General features: G+C 40.4%; 1 protein-coding gene across 6 annotated transcripts in view; it reads right to left on the bottom strand.

Annotated features, from left to right (window-relative positions):
* pard3ab (par-3 family cell polarity regulator alpha, b) overlaps positions 1–26,003 on the bottom strand; it is a 259,593-nt gene that overhangs the window by 134,247 nt on the left and 99,343 nt on the right. For all 6 annotated transcript variants that reach the window (XM_087832646.1, XM_087832647.1, XM_087832651.1 and 3 more), the window contains exons 4-6: positions 25,688–25,875; positions 24,033–24,176; positions 1,128–1,216 (exon numbers count right to left, since the gene is read on the bottom strand). In XM_087832646.1, the coding sequence (XP_087688772.1) occupies positions 1,128–1,216; positions 24,033–24,176; positions 25,688–25,875 (421 nt within the window). The remainder of the gene's footprint in view (positions 1–1,127; positions 1,217–24,032; positions 24,177–25,687; positions 25,876–26,003) is intronic.

The following is a 26,003-nucleotide window of genomic DNA, read 5'->3' as shown; positions in this document are numbered from 1 at the left end:
CAAATGGTACATGTTACTCAGATTTGAGAGGTGTGTGCATCAGCGACTTGACAAACAAGATATGTTTGTGCATCTCTGCAGAGGTAGGTTTTTTTTTAAAAGCACGTCTGATCTCCTTGAGTAAGCAACACAAACCAAAACGTTCCAAAAAGTTGTACAAAAAGCTCAAGTTTACTGATGTTTTTGGCTTTTGCATGTAGAAACTGAAAACAGCGACGGGGGAGACCTAATAATGAAAGAACTGACAGAAAGTTGCATTCTTAAAGCATTTATATGTAAATTAATATGTGCTGATATCGATTTAAAAGCAAAGAAAACCCAAAACAGTTCCAGCTATTTGCATTTCTGAGGCTGACCATACACTGGCAAATATTATAAAGATGCAAGATCTAATCCATCCACAGCTTTGATACAACGACTATGATTAGCCCAGGGAAAATGGGCCCCTAACTGACAACTAAGAGGCAGGAGAAACCAGAGTCTCTGGGAAATCACAGGAATAATAATACCATACCTGCATATTAAACTGGAAGCATGCAATGGAGCAAAATAACAAAACAAAACACAGTTGTTAATAACAGAAGCTGAATGGGTTAGTGCGTGGGAGAGCTCTGATGGCGAGACGAGGATCATTTTGCTCCCACAAAAGAGAATTATGTAAATCGGAAAGCAGGGCTGAAAATGAGATTTTCGACAAACAAACCTCGGCTACAATATAGAACCTGCTGCTTTAGCTTTTAAGTGCCTATTATGTGAAGAAAGCATGCGGAGAACAGATTTACAACGGTCAACTCTGAAGAGATATTCTAGTCTCGAACAACCAAAGTTGTTACTTCTTCCTGTTAGGTTGTGTCCATCATACTTAACACTGCACGTACCAGGTTGCTGAGATGAGGAAACAGTATTGCAGTATTAGCAAGACATCAGGCGCTGGCTTACAGAGGTGTGGCGACACCACGAATATTGTAAGTTTCAGCCAATACATTTAGTTTAAACACACATAATTCAATGTATAGTGCAATTATTGACCAGCAAAGGTTGAATGATCTTCTGGTCAGAGTCACTTGGAGATGAGATTGACAAAGCTGCGTGTCCTCTACAACCATCATTCTAGCGAAGTGACTTACTCTAGTGACCTCACAGCAGTGTGGTCAATGGAGTCAGCTCGGCCAACAGGCTCGATCCGTCCGTTTTCTTCTTCTCTTGCCGCTTCCTCCTGGAATGAAACAAAAGGAGAGAAAAAAGAAGAATTTGGAGTGAGTGACACTCAAAAAGCACAAGAAGACTTGAGCCTGAATCTCTTTTACATAAACAGATTAATGTGAAACATTCAGCTCAGCCACCAGATTACAAGTGTGAGGTAGATGAATCCTGTTTTAGTTCAACGACTGAATGATGTCCATACGACTGTTGGCAACACACACCCATGACTAAATGTCTGCAGGATGAAACCGCATACACAATTTTCCAGTTTTTCTTGCCAGCCAATGAACTGGTTGACAGTCACTCACATTATCTATGCTTTACAGAAAAATGATGTTGTCAACAGGCTACACAGCATTTTCTGCCACTCCAGTTGGTCCATATGTCACACTGGGCACTCGTGCTCGGCCATGAGTTGGCCAACGTTCACGTCAGTTGAACGCAGTCCAAGAAGCGTATGGTTTCTCACAGACCTCAGAGATGTGCGGCTATGATCCAGCAGGAGGTTTTTAAAGACAGACTTCAGAGATCAGGAATGCATAACCGGCGTGTCAACGTGTTGAAAATGTGTCAAGTTAGAGAACCGAACCTCCGTTATATCTTCAGGACCTAGTGTCGTTTCCTAGTTGGTACAACAAACACATAAGACCACGATCAACGCTGCTGGGTTAGGCCATTTATGAGCCAATATTCCTCACCCATCTTGTTTCCTGCCTTTCTGTTTGCATGCCGACACAAAAACAGTGCCGTCCACCACCCAAAAAGTCTTAAATGCAAACCTGATGTGGCCAAGAGGAGCCTACCAGAGGAGGTTTTCCACAGCTATAAAAATACATGCCCTTTACAGCCGTACGCCATCAAAATTACATCGCCTTTGTTCTCTTCTTGTATTAACTGTGGACACTTTGTGCGTGTCAGTTTGGACAGGGAACTTGACATTCATGACACACACGCGTTCACAAACACACACAAGGTGCACCGAGAGGAGAAAAATGAGAAGCAGAGAAAGAAGGTCATTAAAATTTCAGGGCGACATTGGAGAGGAGAGAGGAGCGAGCGGCCGCAGCAGCAGAGGCGCAGGCCTCCCCGGCAACTGGCCTCATCAGTATGAAAATGAGCCTGCTGTTACCGTGGCTGCCGTACGGTTGCCATGACACTTTGGTTGCCTTGAGGACATGGAGCTACAGGGCGGCATACGAGTGTAAGCATGAGTGTGAAGAACTTTCGGCTGCTGTCTTTTAATTTAAGTCGTCTTCTGCCAGCCCGAAGTGCTGACTGTAACAGTGAAAACAGAAAAGTCAACAAACGTGACAAATGCAGTATACGCATTATTTCCAAACAGACAAAAACCTGAATTTTCAATGACTCTAGATAGTTAGAAAAGTTACAGGAATTTAGATATTAATTAAATGTCTTTTTATATTTACAGGGATACCCACCTGGGACTCTGAGGACTTACATTTCTTGTATTTTACACCTTGTTTTGTTTTGTGCTATGCCATCCGGGGACCAGGTTAGGAATAAGTGTTCAAACACTAATGACTAATGCTGAAATCTAATGCGTCTCATACTTGGTGAAATCGTACAATTCTGCCCACCTCTAAATTTCCCAGTGCACTCCCAGTCTTCCTGCTAATAAAGTGTGTTCAACTTTCACCATGGAGCTTCAAACCAGACAACCTCTGTGCCAAACTGACCCAACTTTAATGTCAGGGCCAATCGCTGGCGATTTGACTAATACACTGAGACAAAACCACACTAGGAGCATAAGCATTGCTTTGCACTGAACTTTGCACCCTGAATTCTTCCAAAGGTTAGTCCATCAGCACCAAGATTTACTTTAACCTCATGAAAAACCTTTGGCCAAACCACCACATACAATTATTTCATCATGCAGTGGGAAACACTGATGAAAAACACAGCATCTTTTACACCACATGAGCAAAACCACTGCTGACCACATTGCTTTTAGCAAGATTTGGTTTGGTCACAGATTTGGCTACCTGTGACCGTTTTGTATTCTAAATTTGAAGAGATGCATAAATCTTAAACTTTTTGATCCATAGACATTCAGCTTTCTGTTTCAGGATTGAGTTTTTCTTCATATCAGCTTTGGCACTCGACTTCCCTGCCACTTATAGCAGTGATCATCACACATCAGCTCCTTGTTTCAGCGTCGAAAGAGGCTTTTTCTAGCCCTCTAGCAACTGTTCAGAAAATCCCCTACCCAAAAAAAAAAGTACTGCTTTGCAAAAATTGTAATTGTAATTGAGTATTGTTGTTGCGCTAACTGCAGAACAAACGTTTCCCAAGAAATAAGAAAGGGCTTACTTCTAACATTATTTCTGAAAAGCCCTGAATCCCCCCCAAAACAAGGTATTGAAAACATCATCATTAGTTAGTGTAATAACACAAAGTATAAATAACATGTGCTTTTTACATCGAAGCCATTAGCCAGCTAACCTCTCCATGCAACATTTATTTAGCATCTAAGTCAACTTTTTATTCATTCCACTCACTCTCTGGGTTTTTGTACAAGACATGATATATACTACATACAGTGCAGAATAGCGCAGGACAGTCTTATAATGTCTCATCGCTGTTTTGCCCAATTTGTGTGTGAACAAGCGGCGCAACACAATGCAGTTTACACAACCACCACCAACATTAATATAATTAATTTATTTAAATGATTGGAATCACTGATCTTCCATCACATATGCATCGATAAACAACAGCAAACATGTTAGACATGCTGACAGTTTGTAATCCATCCATCCCCCTTACAGTAGTGCAGCACTTACAACTTAGACAACTGCATCATAAATGCAATCAAGTTTCAGTGCTATATTCTGCAACTTTTAGTGTGGCTGTATCTAATAATATTCACTATTCTCTGCATCATCAAATGAGAAATTTAGTTCAAAAATGGCTCAATGAAGAGGAACATTAAAGTGTTCTGCCTCAGTCTCCTGGATAGAGAGTTGATAATATAAGCACTATGGGGAACACTATAAAGAAGCCAGCGTGGCTCTTAAAAGAGCTCTCTCTGATCGGTGGAGAGAAGCACCGAATTCCAAGTTTTTTACATCATCATAAAGAAGTTATGTAATAATAATATTTTAAAAGAGAACATTCCTTATGTGTCATTTTGACATTGCAGAAAAACTCTTCTATAAAATGGTGCAAACCTATGATCTAATCATCCACTGAATATTTGCCAAAACCATGCAGCCTTGTTCATGTGCACATTAGAAAGAAAACACACAAAAACCAGAGCAAAAAACCCAGCAGGCAGAGAAACAATAGCACCTCAAAGCGCCTAATCCTAATACTATTCAACACTTATCAGGAGATGAGGAAGTGAGGCAGGGGGACATCAGAGGGGGGAGAGGAGTCGCTATCTGGGGAAGACCAAATGAGATCCACATTCATCACAGCACACGCTGTTTTATTTCATTAGAGGAACAAAATGAGAGACATTTATAAAAGGCAAAGTGTGCCGGGAAGAATGTATTAACAACATCATATTATTCATTCATGGCAACTCCCATGGGCTAGTGTGCATAAATGGATTTGCCAGTTGTCGTCAAATAACATCAACACAATAGAAAGTTTACTAGTGAAACATGGATAACACCATCTGCTAATGAACTTTCTGCGAAATGACTGAAAGCTTCAAGAGAGAGGAAGGGAAGAGGCGTGCAATTAAAAAAAAAAGGAAGTAACAAACAAAAAACTAGTTTTTCCTCAGACAATTTTGGCGACAACTTGATTCGACCAGTTTAATGGAACAAATATTTTTTTTACTTCGGCATCCTTTTCAGAAGTCCAGCTGGAGACACTCTGAGAGGCATCGCCACACTTTGCAAACCACACAATCAAGACGTCGCCCATTCCCGTTGCTGGGAGGGGGCCGAGCGAGCAAAGCAAAGGATAGAAGCATTAATAATTCAGGGTCGAGTTGGGGGGTTAATGGCTAGCAGGCAGACAGGCAGGTACGAGGGCCGGCGGCCGATGTGTTTTCCAGCCGAGTCATTGTTTGTTTCCTGGATGTGGAAAAGTAGAGGCAGGCAGGCAGTTTTCAGGCCCGGGGGCTCATTAAAGATTAATAGGAGAATCCATTGGGGTCTGTCCTTTCTATCTCTCAGACTAAATGAAGTGGTCTGCACCTGGTGTGTATGCATGGGAGGGAGACTGAGTGGAGTATTGCTGCACTTTAATGAAGTGTTGCCCACTCTCCTGTCCTGCCACTTTGACCATGCTGTCACTTACGAACTGATGCGAATGCACACATAAACACACGCAGACAGATAGAGGAGTGAGTGTTATTTGCAGAAACGAGAACAACTTTCTGAAGACGCTAACACAAATCTGCAGAGACCAAATGCAAACATTTTGACGTGGCAGGAATGTTAAATGCGGCGGTGAAGCGTAAATGTTTTAAATCAGTAACAACCGTAGTTACAGTCATTTGTGGCATCGTACCTGGATCCTTTCATTTCTTTGAAACTCGCATTAAAATTTTAAAATCCCGTTTAAATATGAATGATTGTGTCTCCGGAGTACGGAAAGTTTTTGATCATTAGGTTTGATGTTAAAGCTGCCCTTCATAGCGACAACCTCTGAGAAAGGCTTCACAGGAAGTGCTTTGAACTGGTGGAGCGGTGAGAAGCGCTGATTTGCTTTGTCAAGCTGACTGTTAGCAGTGCCAATTAAGTCAAGTCAAAGTTTAAAAAAAGAATCATACAAAGTGGCGCCTCAGATAAAAATCAATCTTTGCAAAATGCTGCATTTTTAAGATCAGTAAAAATAAACAGCAGGTTTAGGAATAATGAAATTGCCTTTATGATGGCCTTTAGCAAAGTATAAATAAAGCTTTATATGCACACAGGCAGGCTAATCAGACATTCTGCTCTTGGCAATTTATTTTTTAGATTTTAAAAACAGAATAAATAGACTATATCAGGCTGCCTGTGTTCAGTTGCAACCGCTGGTCAACATCCATGACCCGTGTTACATACTGGCTACTATGCAGCAAATATGCAGTTTTACACAATAAAATTCAAAAAAGACACTCCTTAAAATCTCAAAAGCGAACGATAAAAATATAAATATATCACAAAATATCGTCAAAATATAGCACCTTTTTGTTTTCAGTTACATTATGATACGAGGTCTTAATCTTTACTTTTAAAAACACTTAAAAATGAATGGTGCTCATTAATATGTGATTTTTTCCTCCTATTACTTCAGTACTTTTGCATTGGAATTGGATTTCCTCTGTTTTATTTCAAAATGTCATATATACATGCAGTTATATTGCACAGTCCTATTACTTCGATGAACATTCATTTTCAAGATAACCAATGCTACATTAAAACACAAGCGCACAAACATTTATCTGTGTTAACTGGTATCTGTGTCCTCTCCAGCAGAACTCCATATGTTCACAAACGGATGAAACACTGAGCTAAAGACTATAAATTAGCCTTAACCTTTAACCTCTAACCTGAAAGCCACCACACCATCTGTGGCTGACAGACAGATGAAAGTTAAAGGTGGACTTCAAATAAAGCTCCAGACCATCTTTGCAGCATTCGGTCTTCTGTGAGCTCAACACAGCTGCTGTAAGCTTTTAAGCTCTTTTTCCCCTCATGGAAAAATCCTGTAACGTTGGAGATAATGATGTGATAGACTTTAAAACAGAGAACTGGTTTGTTAGCATTAGCACTTTGCCTAAAATAACTCAAGCAGAGCAACTCGTACACAAGCCGAAAGTGCTTCAATAGAATGAGAATCTTTCCTTAAAGACGGACAATAACAACAACACCACAAAACCACTAATAGTTTCTGGGGCAGTGGCTGTGTAACCCTTTCAGGAAGAAATAAAAACAACAACAACAAAAAATCTACTCAATTTCTTGGTGAGTTAGACAACAAATACAGACAGCTTCAGATTAACACCAGAACATTTACTGAAAGCATCAAAAGGTTCATTAGAGGCCACCTGAATGGACTCACACATTTCATCACGTCAAGGGATGTAACGATCAAACATGGCTGCACATGACCTTCGATGTCTTATTCACATTCTGGCAGAGAGGAGGCAGACATCCAGCTAAGAGGATAAAAATAGCAAATAGTAAAAGAACACTAGCTCATCTCAAGTTCAGCTTTACTAGCTTTCAACATTTGATGCAGGATCAAATAAACTCGTGTCCCTGATAAGTTTGATGTTGCGCTGCACACAGTCCAATCCATCCCGACACAGAGACGTATAATGAATGCTGATGCTTGTCTCCGTGCAAGACCACAATGCATCATTAAAAGCAAGCTTTCAATTACAGATCCCTGCACTAATTCAATTAGTCTCCTTTGAAGACACTTTGATAATGGGATCCAGACGGGCGGACGGCATCGTCAATAACTCGAGGATTTATTGAGCCAAGAGGACGTTATCGGAGTTTATATCATCCTGGCAGCCTGTCGGGGTGCTACACAAGGAGAGGAGAACGCTACGTGTTCACGTGAATTGTGCGGTTTTGCATGAAGGGTATACAACAACACTGGACATTATATTCCTCATTTCCAGTTAATACTTGTACAGCTGCTGTTATTGTGTGTGTGTATGTGTGTGTATGTGTATATATATATATATATATATATATATATATATATATATATATATTTCTTCATACATTCTTATATATTTCTATACTGTGTATTGTGTATTTCGTTGTACAGTTATTTAATTTTCAACTTTAATTTATATATTTTATCTTATTCTTTCCCAGTTAAATTTACCCTTCATTCTAATTTGTGTTGTACAGTTATCTCATTCTTAACTTAATTTTTATATTTTATTTTATTTTATTCCTTCCTGGTTAAATTTACCCTTTTTTATTTTCATATTTATTTCCTATTATCTTATTCATAGCCTTTCCTTTTTTTCTTTAGGTCACGAGCAGTTGTCTAAGCATTTCACTGCATATCGTACTGTGTATGACTGTGTATGTGACAAATAAAAATTTGAATTTGTATATTGAAAAATATATAGAAGATTTCAAAAGATAACGTGCAATTCTGAATGCATTTCACTTTCAAGGACTTTACTTTATCTTTAGTGTATGCATCTTTGTGGTGTCACTTCTCTTAAATCCTGGCACAGAGAAGGATTTGAATATTTTTCTCTCTCTTAAATGAGTCCTAAACAATTTGCTGTAAGATTTTCCCGTATTGTGACATGGCTGAACAGTTCCTCCAGTGTAAGGGGAGGAAATGTTCCCTCGTTCTAGTGAGTGGTGCTTGTTAAAAATGGAATAACAATATTTTATTGTGTTGCTGTATTGAATTACAATGAGTGTTAACTTAACTGGCCCTCCTCAACCTTTAAAAGCTTGTTTTGCCTGATCATTTAAACATAATATGAACAAAGACGACCTTAACTTCAATCATTTGAGTTCCTTTGGTCTCAGCCCATTTCAGTTGCTTTGGGACCATTAAACTGGTTTATGGCGTCATGCTATCTGCCCATAGATTAATGTTGCCATTGGGAGGTCACCCAGTGGTTTTTGAAGTCCTGCTTTGAAGCCTCGGTTTAGTGTGTGCATCTTTTTTGTTTTGTTTTTTTACAGCCTGGGTGGAGGGCAAAGTGCATCGATACACTGTATTGGTCTAACATACAGAAAACAGATACCAGCTCATTCCTGCTGAGCAGCATACAAATAAAATCCTGTATGTTCTACTTTTGGTGGACTTGCTCAGGCTTTTGTCAGATAATTGCATTAAATGTATCCTATAACACCAACACCACAAGCACGGCTGTTTGCCCGGTACAGTGACTCTAATTAGCCGAGCAGAAAGGTAGCCGCATGCGTTAGCATCCACCTGTCAGTTACAGCAACCATGACTTATATAATGCAAACTTTCTATAGCCAGCGATGTTTTTGTATCAAACTGTAACATGTTTATTTTATTTCTGCTCTTGCGAGTCTACGTGGACCTTCTTGGTTTTGTAGCCAGCCTCAGTCAGCCTTTTTCCACGTTTTCAGCCCCAGTGATTACTTTTGTTTAACACATTGGTAATCAAATTTATTTGCAAATAAATTGTGATATTTGACTCTGTGGCGCCTTCTCCAGTTTAATGTCAAAGGGACGTAAGTGAAGAAATGCTTTTCTTGGTTTGGGGGAACTATCCCTGGCCTTAGTCAGGTTTACAGTGTTATCCAACAACATTATTATGTGTCTGTGTCTGCAGCGCCAGGCTGGCATGGATAGTTTTCCCCGGCTCAGGATTATTTCGCAGTGACTCAGTCCCAGCCAGCTTTCCTTTGTTGCCAAACATCCCATCAGTTTGATTGATCTGCGTAGTTCTCTCACCGGCCCCTGTGAAAGCGTTAACTTCTATTCACTAGCGACAACACGTCCATTCACCAGATGTGGGGACATTATCTTCAACCCATCCTTGCACTGCCACAGCTCTACGATGGTGGGTTGGGTTGGGTTTCAGGCGTGGTTGGACTGGTGGCAGCCGTACTACAGATTCCAGCTCAAAACTAGGAGATGCAGAGACCGTTATTCCTCGAGAAAACTCCTTATGCAGGAAAATTCTGTGCCGAAATTAATCCTCATAACAGGTTACAGTGCCATCACTCCCAATCCACAGTCACCTTCTTTGAAATCATCTCCCTCCCTCTTAATGCCTCTTTCTAAAGGCCTGCTGATACAGCGCACTTCCAAAACACTCTTGTGAAGGTCGTTTGCACCGTCTCTGATTGTGACCCTTATCAAAGAGGCTACTTTTCCTTCTTTCAATGCAAAAGGGCATCACCGTGCAAATATAATTCTTTCTTTGAATGTAGAGGTCATCCTCATCAACTCTCCATATCTGATGTCTCCCGATGAGGAGGAGTTGGTTTGACGGACTAAATGATTTCTCAAGGCCACTCTGCAGAATAGTCACTCTTCTCATTTCTTCTCTATCTTTGATGGTTTCAGGTAAAATTCTCCTGTGTGTTTTCTTCTGATTTATAAACGTCTCACAGGTCTGGATTGTAAGCCCTTTATTTAGACCGGTAAATAAAACATTAAAAAAACTCATCCCCTCCTTGATCTTACTTGATCCTCCAGAAGAGTGTGTAAATGTTTATATTTTCCATTTTAATGTGTTCAGCTTTCCTGACGGTAGGATATTTTTCTTCTTTCTCCTGGAAGGAAATCTTCCCATTTTTTTATAATGTATTTCTTCCCCGTCCTCCCTCTGCTGCGCTCTTGTAACCTCGAGATAGTCATAACATTTTTATAACTTTGCCTCTGCATACGACCACAGTGGATTTCAAATCAAACAATTAAGATGTGATGGAAGTGCAGATTTTTAACTTTAACTCTAAGTGTTGAACAAAAGTATTGTGTTAACTCCTTAGGTTATTCCATTACTGCCAGTCCCAAACAGCTCCATGGTTCTGGTGAAAAGCCTTTGCAGAACAGTGGAGACTATGGTGACTCTGATTTTCTAGGTAAATGTACAAAATCACATTCCAGAAAAGTTTAGGTGTCTTTGAAGGCCAAAAAAATGCTGACAGTAACAGCACGTCCTTTCCACGTCTCCACACGTGCAGCACTGTTTCTGCGACACTCTCGTGTACCTCATGGAACTACAAGAGGCAGCAGTAATATCGGCGCGTACAAAATGAGACTTCCAGCACTTCCTAAATTACCGCAGAGCCGCTGTAGCAATCTACTTAATTCAACTGCAATTTCTCCGATCCAATTCAATCAAAGTGGCTGGGGTTGGTGGAGGGGTATCAGCGCACCAAAATATGCAATGCAATTTACTCAAACATAATAGACAATGGAGGCCTCATCAGGAATCAACGCAATTTCAAAACTCACATTTTAGAAGAGATGTCCCCTAAGAGCTCAGTCAGTCTCGTTTGAAGTAAATTTGTAGGTTGTGTTAAAAACGCTCGTATTGTGAGTCTGACTGAAGATGCGGAGGAGGGCAAAGGGGGGTTTCCCTTTTAAGCCAACTTTATTCCTTTCCCAAAGTTATCAGATGTAGTCTACAGGAAAAATAAGTGAATACAAAGGTTACAGAGAGGTGTATCAGTATTCCTCTAGAGAGTGAAGGGGAGATGAAGCGAGTGATGGGACAGAAATGAAAAACTACAGAATAAAAAGAACAGTAGATTGAGGGAGTGACTCAAAGGATGACAGAAGCAGACAGCGAGACAGACAAAAACGCATTACACGAGGGACAGAGAGCCACCTCGTTCAAAGGATGACAAATGACACTTTGAAAACTCCCAGCTATAAACCTGAGGGGATTCTGAGATCTTCTGACATTTTACACTTTCACACTTTTGGCTGTCAAAACAAAAAAGAAGCTTCAAAGTTTGAGGTTCTCCGGATGTGTCAATCATTCAAACGAAGTATTTAGAAATACTAAAGGAGAGTCGCACGAGTGAGCTGGAAATACCACCAGGGGGTTAACTATCTAATGTTTGCTGTGGAGGTTATACCTGCCATTGTCACTCCTGAACACATCCTGAATGGTGACGCGACATCCACTGATATGAGCCACACAGGGTGGAGGTGCGAGAAACCGGAGGAAGAGCGAATGTGTTCGACTTTAAACCATATGCATCCCATATGGAGAGTCGAAATATGTGGCAACTGGAACAGATCAAGCCTACACACGTTGCACTTACTTGCATATATAAACTTTGAAGTGCAATTCATTCCATTTAGAGAGCAAATAAAGGGGATGGGGTGCATATGCGTATGTTGCAAAAACGTGCTGCATAAAAGTAACGAGGCACGGTGCCATTGCTGAAGTTTTTGCTGTTGCGCGTGTCAGCTTCTAAAGGTTTTAACTCCGGAAGCTAATCAACATGAATGCTCAAAATAATGAGCAGTGCAAGCATGTTCAGTTGGACAGAAAAAACACAGACTGAGTGTGCTGAGGAGGGCTGTGTAATTCTTTTAAACTGACCTCCCGGGCTGATTAAGCTGCTGATTGATCTTTTAAAAGTCACGAAAGAACTGTCAACTTCAAATATACCATGATTCCTTGCATAAACAGTGCATACCAGCTGATTACACTGAAGCTTTCTGAGCAAGCTCTGCACTAATGTTCAAATCTCTGCAAGTAAGTTCAATTTCAGACAAATATCCTGACAGAGGAAGGAAGTGGTGAACACGTTTGAAGCAATATTTACTTCCTGGACATTCTAATGGTGTTAGCGCAATGAAACGTCTTTTATGTTGGTAGTTTTCTGAAATTATTCACCTGGAGACAGAACACAGCTGGAGTGGCGAGGGTATGGGGAGTGTTTTAGAGCATGAAGAGTAGGTATCATTTATAACAAAATAATCAAATAATGAACCCAAGTACTTCCTGATGTTACAATGTCAACCTTTTAGCTGCCAAAGTAACAAAAACCCAAACAGCGTTTTCTTTATAGAGCTTACATCAAACTTGAAGAAGTTTTTATTCATTTGTGTGCTTTCAGAGGTCTTAGAGCTACCGCAGGTCTAATCTTCGTGGTGTATTCGCCATATGCCCTTACAACAGAGGTGAGCAGCATGGGCCGTGGCCAGTCACACAGCTTGTTATGTGATGCACCATTTACCAAGATGACACTCCCGATAGAGCCGCTGCAATAGAGCAAAATAACAGGTAAAGCTGACCAAACTACCCCTCTGAGAGGAAGGGAGCTGTAGATAATAGTGACAAGAAACACACACACACACACACACACAGCGGTAGAGATGTCAGATTGAAAGCCATTATTCTGACTGACTCAAACTGTAATGGCTGCAGCTGAGAAGAGCGTGTCTATATAAACAAGTCAAGAGGAAAAACAAAATTTCTCCCTCTGGCTTTTTCCTTCCTGCAGCAATGCGTTCTGTACCTTCAGCAGAACTTCTGCAACTCTCACAGCATCGTTAATGAGTCAAAAACTTTAGCTGAGCTATGACTGAACATAGTGCATCAGTCAAAACAATGAAACTTTAGTATGTAAGAGTGTTTATTCTTACTATTATAATTCAGGGAACTGTAATTTCAAATAAGCCCCAATTTTAGAGAAATCCACCTAGGGCTTACAGCATGTCACATATTTGACATTTTTTGGTCTTATCAACTGATGATTTGCATTTATTATAAAGTTTTCTGCATGTTTTGGACCCTAAAACTAAGCTAATTAACAAATTGAAATTCTCTTGTTTTGCAAATGAGGCAAAATGAATTAATTTGTAGTGAACTGGCAAATCACTCTGGAGGGTAAAACCCAGGGATGAAAAAAGTTTCATCTATATTCACTATTACAGTTTTATTCAGATGTTTAGAAAAATGCACTTTGAACCTGCTTGCAGGTTTTGAGATCAGCTGTTTTGGATGTGTACCTGTCGTCCTTCATTTCAGAACAATCTGCTCGACTCTTCGGTGGGCAGGTTTCATTTCCAGAGCACAACAGACCTCAATAATCAGCTCCATCCCTCTTTTGTCAGATCTCTGATTCTCCTCTGATAACAGCTGGCACCTGCTGTTGTCATCCTTCTCATCTGTCTTTGATCGTTTTATAGACCGCCGATAAACTCTGTTGCTCACGGAGCCCGTAGAGCGCTGCAGATGTACAAAACCAAGATCCTTATCTTGGATTTCAGTCTCTGCTGTATGTGTTTCTAACCCTTCCTGAACATCAACAGGCAACAGGTGGATTAAGTTTTGAGAAAGAGCTGCCATCTGTCCAACCAGCGCAGGTCTCTTTTAGGTGTAATTACTTCTCGGTAGCAGGTGAGCAACATGGAATTACATGCTCGCGTGTGTGCCTGCAATGTCCTGACAGCAGCTTGCAGCCTAAGATGGAGCTCCCTTTGGGAAAACTGTGTACCCACAAGAGGGGGAGAGCTGTCTTTCATCTCTCCTCCGTCTCTCTGTTCCGGCTCTCTCCCTGCGTCCCTCCCGGCTGGAAAAGATCTGGGCTCCCACAGCTCTCTGTCATATTAAAACCAAAAGATCAAAGGTGATGAGGAGTGGAGGACCAAAGAACAGACAGAAAGAAAAGAGAAATGAGGAGTCAAAACAAAGGGACTGATGTGAGGATGGGATATAAAGAGCAAAGAGAAGAGGAGGATCAATAGAGAGAGATGAGGAGCGGGATCTGTGAGAACGGAAAGATGAAGTGAAATGGAAAGTTTTTTGGAGTTACAATGTGTCGCTCTAAAAAAACGCTGACGCTAATTCTACTCTCCTAAACGTCTTCCTGATTGAAGCAGAGGAAGAAAAAAAGAGGAGGGGGGTGTTTAAGCAAAGAATTTGTTCAATCAACAGCAGCGGAAGCACATGTCAAATAAACAACGATGAATATGTGAGATTGAATTTCACATGTGGAGACATGTGAAATGAAGGACGGAGACATGCAAGTCAAACACGGGCGGTTATTCCAGGTGGCTTTAAGGCTGTAAGCGTGATGTCCTTGTCCTTCAGTCATGTGTGAAAGAAACTGTTACTGTAACCTTCTATTACAACAGCAACATCACTCCTCCTCAGAGGCCTTTAGAAATACAGGAAAAAGAATAAAATGAAGCCATCTTACTGTGTATGAATATAATTAATAAAAACAACTTATATATAGAACATGGAACAACTACTACACAAAATTAACAACCACACTGCTTAAACAAGCTAGCAATAGCTGGTCACAACCAGCAGATCTTCATTTCAAGGTCACTTTGGTCATGTTTGGCTAAGTACATAAACATCTGAGTCTTCATTCTCACAGTTCAAGTCTGTTTAAAGTTGAAATATGAGCTGCAGAAAGGCCAGCTTTGGCTCTATGGGAAAAATACAGAATTAAAAGAAATTTGTGTAAGCACATGTGAGCTGGCAATGGGACTGACGGGCCGGTGCAACGCTGGCTTGAATAGCATTATTCTGCTTTTAACCTCATGATCATTGAGATGGACGATAAATAACTGCCAGTATGTTAACACTGCAAGCTCCTGGAGATATTCCATATACTTCCTGGATCGTATTTCAACTTCTCACAGTGTAAGAAGAGCCTCCAGTTAGACATAGCCAGTCTTGTCACAATACCAGATTACTAGATATAAATGAATTTAATCTTTTGTTCACAAGTATGTGAAAGAAAGAGGAGGAGGGATGACAATTAATATGTGAGGTAGTTATGTCCTTAGATAGTAAACATGAGATATTACTCTGTCATTAGTTACAATTGCATAACTGGCAATATGTCAGTTACTTGACACGTGCCTCTTTGTTCTTATCTTTATCTCTTAAAAAACAAACCTTTTCTTCTGTGTGCATTTTGTTTTATATTTGTATTATTTGACTGTAAGATTCCCCCCAGATATTCACCCAGACCTGGTGACTGTGTGAAAAGGGCAAATAAAAGATTTCATCTTCATCTTATCTAGCAAAAATTAAGCCAGAATGAAGGTGCAGTGTGTGAAAAACAAAGTACACTCAATGATTTACAACTTGTAGAAGTCCATTTGGCAGTAATAGCTTAAAGTAAGCATTTTCTGTGCTCTTTTCATATTATTAGATGAATTTTGGCTCTTTCCACAACCTTGCTTTAGTTTATTGAGATTTGTCTGCACAGCTCTGTTATGGTCCTGCCTCAACATTTCAATCAGGTTGAGGTCTGGATTTTGACAGGGCCATTCACTTGATTCTGTCTTTATTCTTTTTCCCAACAGCCATTCCTGCTGTAGATCTGCTGGTGTGCTCGGGATCCTTGTCCTGTTGCATGACACACTCTGTCAGACAGATTGAGTCTTTGGCATACAGAAGTGGTCACGGTCAACTCAATGACTGCAAGCCTCCCAAGTCCTCTGGCTGCAAAGCAAGCCAAAATCATTGCCCCTCCACCATTTAGCCTGACAGTTTAATGTGTGGCCGTTTGTGCTGACGTTTTCTATGCTAACTGAGGCCTGTCGAGTCTGAGATATAGTTCTTGGTTTTTTTCAGGGTTTTTTGCAGGTTCTCTGAACAATGCACGGTCTGACCTTGGGGTGAATTTGGTGGGGCATCCACTCCTGGGCAGCTGTCAGCTGAATAATCTCTCACACTTTAGAATGACGCACTTCAAATAGTTCTGAAATGTTCTTACAACCCTTCCCAGATTGATGGACAGCAACAATTGCTTCTTTAGGATCATTGCTGATGTCACTGCATTAACACTTGAAGGCTCCAGTGCAGCAAACTGTCAAAAGTCCTGCTTTTTTTAGGTGCGCTCACACTTGCTGATGATGAATTAATTAAACAGATCTGATTAGCGGCACCTGGCTGCTACTTACCACCTTAATTCCTATGGAAGCAGGAAGGGTAAACTCAGCTTTTTTCCACTGATTCTGCATTTTGGCTTAATTATTGTTAAATAATTAACAACATGGTGTAATAATTCACCCGAGGTTGTATTTACATCATCTTTAAGACCTGCAGAGGACCAGATTATTATTTCCATTATGTCCTAATACATAAAATGTTACAGCTGAAAGAGGGTGCACTTTCTTTTTCACATAACTGTATACGTATACTATTCCTAGTACTCTTTACAAGTGTTCATGAAGCCATTTAGTCCTAGAAAAGCATAATTTTATCTGTGCTGTGGAGATTTTTTTTTCTAAATTAGCAATACTATACGTAAAAAAGAAAAAATGTATAAATAGCAGTATGCTGTGGTAGGTGTATGTCATGTCTGACGAGTGGACATCAAAGCTAATGAGCACAAATATTAAGATGAGACAAAGAAAAGAAAACTGATTGAATGAAAAGAAGACTGTAATTACCTACAGTGTGCATGGAGCTGAAAGAGTGGCACCAAAAAAAAAAAAAAAGACATGAGGGTTATGATGTATGAGACAGAATAACAAAGTTCAAATTAAAATAATAACATTGGAAGAGTGAGAAGAAAAAAGATTAGAGGCTCATTATAACAAGGTGACAGCAGATTAACACTGTTCACACATCTGCAAACACACACCTACAGCATTTATCGATACACTCATTTACACCACACCAACATATTGTACAAAAACAGAAGGAAACACCTTCAATCTAAGCTCCACAGCAGCACCTACTGGTCGCTTGCACAGAATCTGTTTGCATCGTACTGCTTTCACCCATCACTTTCATCTGTCTTATTAACGCACAGACACACACACACACACTCTATAGTATGCACCCACAAATCTCCTGAACCATCACACAGAAAATGATATGTACACCAGACAGCTGCACAAATGAAAAAAAAAAAACAACAAAATAAAAGAAAATCATATACACAGAGATACAGACATGCCACAAAACTTGAACATGCAGGTTTCAGTGCACATACGTACACAATCTCACACAGTCTGAGGTGATTTATGACTGTGCGGCTCGGGTTTGCATGATTTATCCTGCTAAAGCTGCACTGTGCACCTGAGGGACTCAACCATCCACTACACACAATGCATGGAGGCTTGTTAACAGCAAAGCAGCAGAGGAATGTGCGTTTGTGTGTGTGCTTACACATTTTTGTTTTTGTGCACACTTCCGAGTGTAATTTGCTTTTATTGTGTAGGTGTGCACACGGCCTTGATCACTCTGGCTAAGGAATGCCTTGAATCCATAACAGCAGTATAAGGTACTTCTGTGTTTTAATGAAATCTTCGTGTACGTTTATCATGTGGACGGATCATAACATTGTGCTAGTATCTGCAAGCTTGCAATGTAACATGTTACTCGTGTGTAGCAAAGCTCACGGTGCAGATATGCAAAGGCACTGACATTCCTGCACAGGTCTGTAGGTGTGTGAGCAGATCCACCGTCAGAATGTCTGTAACAACAACATCCCCAGTGAGCCGTGTGAAGCCTCCATCCCACCATGAAAGATAACCTGGTCCCCCAGCAGTCTAATGGCTGAGGACACGCAGCAGCAAAACAAGCTTCTGTGATCGCTGCATCACATGCTGTGATACACTGAGCTGCTTTATGCTACCAAGGATTTTTTTATTCTTTTAATATTACATTTTGAGAAAAAAAAAATCTCAGATTTTATAAAGGCTACAGCCAGTTTAATGAGGTCTGTACTGTTTCTGAGGCCATGGCGGCTGCAGCTTTGTCAGTAGATAGGCTGTAGCGAGCATCACTGGAGCTGCTGATAGAAAAATCAAAAGCATTTCCTTCAAAAATCATTTGACTTTATTTTATAGTTGTCTGGAAAGAAGTCTTGCTATCAAATGGTAATTGTTTTAAACTAGCCCACAATCCACCACTCACCTAAAAGTATGAAACAATCCGAATAAGAATACGGAGTAAGCAGGTAACTCCTAATCGTGGCATAAATATGCAGATAAAACAACAATTAACTATAAATTAAAGTAAATAGAATTAAAATTGTTTACAACTTCAACTAATAGAAAAAAACAACAAAAAAAAAACAACATTATGCCTGAGTTTAATGATATGTATGAGTGTTAGAAATGAGTTGAGAAGAGAAAGTACATTTCCTGCATTAACACTATGGAAGCTCCAGCTCTGGGCATCAGGAATGTCAAGGGAAGCACTCCAGGCATATTACACATGCACAGAAAGAAGCTCACTGCGGTCCTGTGAGTTGTTCATCCCAGTTCTCAGTTATTGAATTTTTAGGTAGAAATAAAAGGAGCCTTTATTTGAATTGTAAAATTGTGAGTTGGAGTTCTTTATTTTTTATTTTTTTATCCACCAATCTGATCTTTTTTTTAAAAATCAATTTATTACAATTTATTAATTTGATGACATTTAATGGACAAATAAACGCAGACAAATATACAGTTTTGTATCTAAACTACATACAAGTGCAATTCACATAAACACAGATGCCAGATATTAAAAAGAAACACACCCAGTGCACCAAACAGAAGCAGGCATGCACTGACCTGCAAGTCCTCAGAGACCGCTGTCTAAGACTGACCCTGACATGTTACAGTGAGAGTGTGTGCGCGTGTGTGTGTGTGTGTGTGTGAGTGTGTTGTCAGGGTTCAGCTCACTAACACTGCAGGTGGTTCAGTGGCTTTTGGTATTTCCTCTTAATTGGTTGATTTGCAACCCACTCGAAAACTGTTTGGATTTTTGACACCTGCTCACAGCTGACACACAAAACATACACACAACGCATACACACACACACACACACACACGATGCCACAGACATGTTAATGCATAAACACACACACACACACACACAGATGCAAAGATCCATAAATGCCCTCATGACTCATGAATATACACACAAACGCAGACGGCAGCACAGTGCAGGCCTCTTTTCTCTGCATAGCCTCGGCACCTCCACCCGGCTCTCATTAATACACACTCGAATGACAGCTCGCTGTTGCCATGGCGACCCCCTACCTGTTGCCAAAGGAGGCTGGTAGTTTAGGGGGCTTGTGAACGCTGCTCAAAACTATTGCAGCTCAATTTTTTTTTTTTTATTTTAGCTGTGTGTCAGGAAGCTGCCAGTGCTGCTCCAGGCACGCACAATTAACCACTTTGGAGCAGAGAATAGTTTCATTCATTTCAATGCAATTCAATCTGGCTCACTTCAGTGCAAAGCTATGCCCTGTTCTGTGTGTTTTGTTATGAGAGAGGCTGAATTCTCCTCAGGAGTAAAATAGGCCTACTCCAATATATGATGCTCTATTCTAATTCTTCTCTTCATTTTCGTACTCGTCTGTTCGACGTTATTCATTCCGGGAAGATAAGATGAAACTAACTTGAGGAAATTGCTTTGCTTAATTCATCATTCCGAGCTGCTCTATTCTAATTAAATCACTGCATATTCTATTCTTGCTCTGCTATTCTTCTTCGCCACACCATTCTATTTTATATTGTTAACAAAGGTTTTATACACTGCTGGAAAATGGCTTTCTGGGCTAATTGTGCCGTGGAGGGATTCTTCTTGCTTCTCAAGAGGAAGTTTAGGAACTATACAGAAGCTGTACATCCATTAAAAATACATGAAATATTCCAAATCAGCACTATTAAAAGAAGATGCTTAAAAATCACACCCTTGCTGCAGCTTCTCCCACAGGTTTTTATGCACCACGATAACTTCAAACTCTACAATTTTTTTCTTTTGGTCTACATTCTGCTAATGTGTGGTGTTATTTTTTAATGACCCATGGCTTACATGCCTGTGCAGCCATGTTGGCCAGGGATTGCTGGGGTTAGGGTAGGATGTAGGGTTTTAGCGTCTTTATGTGTAAAGTTTGCATGTTCTTGTGTATGCGTGGGTTCCCTTCGGGTACACCAGCTTCCTTCTAAAGCCCAAAGACACGCAGTTAGTGGGGTTAGGTTAACTGGTGATTCTAAATGCCCATAGGTGTCAAGCTGAGTGTGAGTGATTGTCTGTCTTGCTGTGTTAGCGCTGTGTCAGACTGGCAACCTGCCCAGGATGTTTCCTGCTGCTCGCACTATACATACACATACACATGCGCACACAGAGGTATGGACCTAAATGTTGTATGTTTAAGTGGTAGTTAAATGTTGACCTTTTATAATATCAAAGGTCAAGCACCTATACACCTATAGAGGTGATTTTTCTTGCTTCAGCACTGTGTGGGTGTGTACAAATGAATTAAAGCTGAAATCTCGGTCACTCACTTATTTAGTTGCATTCTTTAGGGAGAGGATTTTTTTTACCTTGATCATTGTGATTTTCACATGGAGTCTAGTGAGATGGCTTTCCTTCAGCCTGAGCAAAGGTCAATCAAAAGTCTGTTACACTGTGTACAAAGACAGTGCTGAAAGTGACAACTGATAATTAAATGGTACCGTCTGGCTATAGTCAAAGTGGAAGTAGATGCTCATATTAAATGTTTTTAAAGTTTAAAATAATGATGGCATATGCACAAATAATCTGCTCTCTTTTTGCACTCCTGGTTTTGGTTGATTTCAACAAGACTGGATTTTCCCCTTTATCGGTTACTAGATGAGCTGCACCCCAAGCACAGCACATGCTCTGTCGACTTAAATTTTTATCCAACACTTTCTGCTTTGACCTAGCTACTCTGCAGGTTTTCAAAGTTAATCAAAAATGCCTTTACTGTGGTAAAGTTAAATGCACTTAGCAACAAGGAATCCATATTAAAAAAAATTTTTTTGAACCCAACAGGAGGTAAAGGCACACGCTCACTTCACAGAGGGCTTTCATCAACAAAGCTCAGTATGAAGCTAGTTTTTCGGTTATGCTAATGCTAACACTGTTCCACCATAAAAGCATTTTTTTTACATAGTAGATACATCCAGCGGCCCACTTCAACTTTAGTATAAGATAAATGGGTAATTTTTCAACTTTGACTCAAACAATTAAAAAAAAAAAAATACAAATACAAAGCTAAAAATGAACATTTGTTTTTACCTAAACAGGCAGCAGACTTTGTGCTATTTCATAATTCAGACATGATGTCTAAAGACAAAACTTCTCAAAGGGCCGAGTCTGGTTTAAAGGGTTGCATTTCTATATAAAACAAAAAATGTCTCCTTTTCATTTAAATTCAGACTAACAAAATGAAATATAGTGATGGACAGTGCTTCGGTCAATGCAACAATAGAATAAGACAAACGAGAGCATTTTAAACTTAATAAAGCAGCAGTCACGGTCTATAATCAAGTGTATACCAGCAGACTTTAGCTTCAAACACCAGCCACCCTACCCCCCTGGTCTGGTATATCTCATATTCTTTCATTTGATTACAGTAAAAGTCCGGAACAAAATCAAGGCTTTTCTCATCATGCACTAAAGTTGCACCATCCTTCCTGGAACAAAGTAAGCTAACTGCAGCTTAAATCAGTGTGATACAACCCTGCACACAGAGGGTTCCCGTGCAGAGTCGGCCAACACAAGCAACTGGTGAGGTCTCAAGACTGCGTTTGTAACACTGCAAAAACCAGTCCAACTTTACATATGATGTAATGGAACAGATTCAAACCGTTTCATTGGGTTTTTTTCTGCTCGGCCACACACACACACACACTCACACTCCACCTGAGCTCTTGCAGAGCTAGCACAAAAAAAGCTGTCTCTCTCCATCACAAGGAGAGAGACAGCTTCAAATAAGACAGACACACACTCGCACACTCCAAGGCCACACAGAATATTGTAGTTGGTCCTGTCATTGTGGGAGCTGTCAGGATGAACATATGGTTCGGGAACACGTGCTCGAGCGTGCATGTGTGTGACTTTAGGAGGGCAGATGGCTTTCAGCAGGTCATTAATACCAACTACACATCCTGCACTTATTCCATCACTTGATCCCCTTCAAACTAAAACCTGTTGTAAGGCGGAAGGAGGAAAACGGCGCAGCCCCAAACTAATAAATGGTGACAACTTGTTGTACATTTAACCCATCAACCAGTTTACAAAAGACCTTATATAACAACAAAGGAAGCAACCACTTTAAGCTAAATGGCACTTTGCAGAGAATCGAAGTGCTTAAGACAATACATCAACATTAATCCATAAACAGTTTCAAACTGCTTTTAAAGCTTCTGAGAAACGGGTTAAATTGTTCTGGCTATTACAGAACGAGCACCAGGAAATTATGACATATCACAGATTATTTCTTAATGAGGTTCAACCAGAGCACAGCGTAGGCAACGTTTAGCTAATTGTAAAGCACATGTGCATGAAAACGAAAAACAAACAAATAAATAGTTTGAATTTGTTACTTTTTTGTTGGGTGACAAAAAAGCGCTGATGATGTTGGATTTCTTCATGAGCATGAAGAAACGGCCTGAATGTTAATAAAATTCAACATTTTCAACTGGCCATGTGGTTAGCGTTAAGAGCTGACAAACCAAGAGACACAGAATCTAAATCCATTAAACGTGAAGCATTCAAACCCAAAATTAGCTCATCTCCACAACCACACTTTGATGCTAGCCTTTATGATATGTTCAGTTTACACTATGGGCATTAAAGTGAAACATTTTAATGAACGCTCAGTTTTCACAACGATTGTGGATCAAAGCCGAATCGACTGCTTTGTTTTTTCCGTTTCATCTTCTGCATTACACAAGAGCAACCTTCGGATCATCATTATTTCAACACAGGACTCGACTTTAAACCCAAGTCATCGAAGCTAAACAGTTCTACTAGTGCAAAGCTGAAAGGCCAACCAACAGAAAAACATCCTGAAGCTATGAAACTGAAAACTGTTCATTTACAAACCAAATATAATCCAAAGGACACATGCAGATCATACCGAGTCATCAGTATTTATCGTGATATTCCGAAAAACTCCATGTTATACTTCATGGCATACATGACCCCAGTGGGAAAAATATCCCCCAACTCTGCAATGTTCTCGGGAACCAGTTAAACAAAACCATATGTACTACGGGTGCTTATGTTATTTACTATATCAACATTATGTTATTTCCCCATCCTCAGCTGCTCGCTCATTGTGGATTTATGGTAGGAATTCTTCACTTTTTAACCTTTCTGCAGAGATCCAAGGGGAGTGATAGAACTGGGCTCGGGCTCTGGAGTGGATCTAGGCCACTCAGACAGGCTTTCAAAGAGCCTGGGCCTGATGGGTAGTCTCAGGGTAGAACTGGCAGTAAATCTCTTAACCTGGAGAGTTGAACTTATCAGGTGTGCGGGTCATGTAAAGCCATAAATGTCTAACAGATGCAGTGCTTTCTTCCGGAACAGTTGATTAATCTTCATGTCTTCACTTTCCACACACACTTTGGGAACAATACACAGACAGAATGCACTGCTTTGAAGGAAAGCCCTGGTAGTACACATGCAGAAATAAACTCCTACCTGTTCCTGTCTCTCCAGCCAGCGGTCCACCATGGGATGATTGGCACTGAGCGATGACCGTGCCGTCTCTCTCTGGAATTCTCTCTGATTGGCCCAGGTCCCAGCGTCTCGTGGCAGACTGCGGTACGTGTCCATCCCTTTACCCTACAAGAAAAAAAAAAAAAAAGTATAGTTTTTGTTTTTACTTTTAATACTGTTACTACATTTCTCAGACTTTTTGTTAAGTAAATGTTTCTTTTCTTACTGAAAAATGCACATCTAGCATTAAAACCTTAACAATAAAGGCTAATCAACCTGCGCTGAATTTGCTCACAACTCTTTTTAAAGACAGATCGGACCACTTTATAGTTGTGAGCTGGTGTGTGTACATCGGAGTATATTCTCGAGCATCTCACATTTCTGATAATCAGTTGTCTGCTTGACATTTATTCAGCTGTGTAAAAACTATAACTTTAATCTCAGCCAAACCGATTTACTCAGGAACAAATAAAATACTAAAAAAGTCAAACAATAACATTTTGAATCTACCTAAGTGACTTATATATGTTTAACCTGAGTAGCGAACGATGGTGGTGGGTTTGAAAACGATTTGCCTGGAGTCCGGTGTTCTCACGTGCTCTAGTGAGCCTTACCCGCGGCTAGCTATCGAGCTAGTGGGTAACAGACATCTCCAAAAACGTTGGGGCGCTTTCGAAAATATGTGGCGTCTTGATAAACTGAGCAGATATTTGAGGTTTACACAGCTACATTCTCGCCTGAAAATATCTTAAATGTTTATTTTGTGACCCAGAAAGAATAATAAGAGTAATATTAAAACTAACTAGCTGCCACCATTGTTGTAAACTGAGCTGGGCTGCGCTATGAATTCTGGGACACAGCTTCTTCTTCTTCGGGGTTTAACGGCAGCTGGCATCCTTGTACATGCAGTGCTGCCATCTTCTGTTTCAGTCCGTTATTACACTCTTAAATCCTACTACTTATTCCTGAGTCTTTTGTGATCTTACAAAGCTTCAAACGACGCGTCGACTATTAAATCAGTCGTCGACGAGTTTGATAGTCGTCGTAATCGTGACTAGTCGACTAATCGTGGCAGCCCTAGTCTTCACACTGACAAACACAAGTCGATGGGTGTCTGGTGGGCTCGGAGCAAAACATTAAACAGTTAAACAGAGAGATAGAAGATGTTGGAAGTAAAGTGAGTCTGTGGCTCAGCAGAGCTACAAAAACAAGAAAATCACAGATATCCAAATAGCAGAGTTGTGGCTTCTGTGGTTAAATACAAGCAAGCTAGATACAACGAGCATCTCTTAGTCGATGATGTTTATTCACACTTATTGGGAGGTGCATCTTAAACAACAGTGTGGAGGTATGTGGCTTTAGGCACAAAAAGAACAGAAGGGTGCAAATGTTCAATGTGATCAGTTTCAGCTTGGGAAAGTACAAAAAGCCATAAAGCAGCTTTTAAGGAGTTCTATGGTGCCGAAAACAAGATGTTGATATATAACAGATGCAAAGGAACCTTTAGTGCATTTGTACTAAAAAGAGCAATGGCATCCCTCATGCAGTTTTGTGTGTGCAATTTCCTTCATTACCGTCAAATTATTCAAAATTAACTAGCGCAAAGCCATGTCTGGTTTTCACATCCAAGCACCAACCTTCCTTTCCAGGCTATTTGTGCCAGACGAGTGGCGAGCTTTCAGGAAACCAGCGGTGGTCGACCAGCGGGTTGGGTTCTTCCTTGATGGTGTCTCATCTGGTTGGACCCGTGACTCACTGCCGCTGAACGGCCCATTGATGGTCATCAGAGCAGGGTCACTGCTGCGCCGGACGTGGAGGGGCATATCTGAGGAACAGGTCATACACCCGGGCGTCAAAGCATTGTTGTACATTTTTGTTTTTTACTTTTCAATGGAAAAGTTCCACTTTCATACTTATGTATGTAAAAAACAAACAAAAGAAAACCTTGACTCT

The sequence above is a fragment of the Neolamprologus brichardi genome, chromosome 18 (assembly GCF_056152115.1).
Source record: "Neolamprologus brichardi isolate AB-2024 chromosome 18, ASM5615211v1, whole genome shotgun sequence".
NCBI classification, from domain to species: domain Eukaryota; kingdom Metazoa; phylum Chordata; class Actinopteri; order Cichliformes; family Cichlidae; genus Neolamprologus; species Neolamprologus brichardi.
This window is presented reverse-complemented; position numbering and strand designations above follow the sequence as displayed.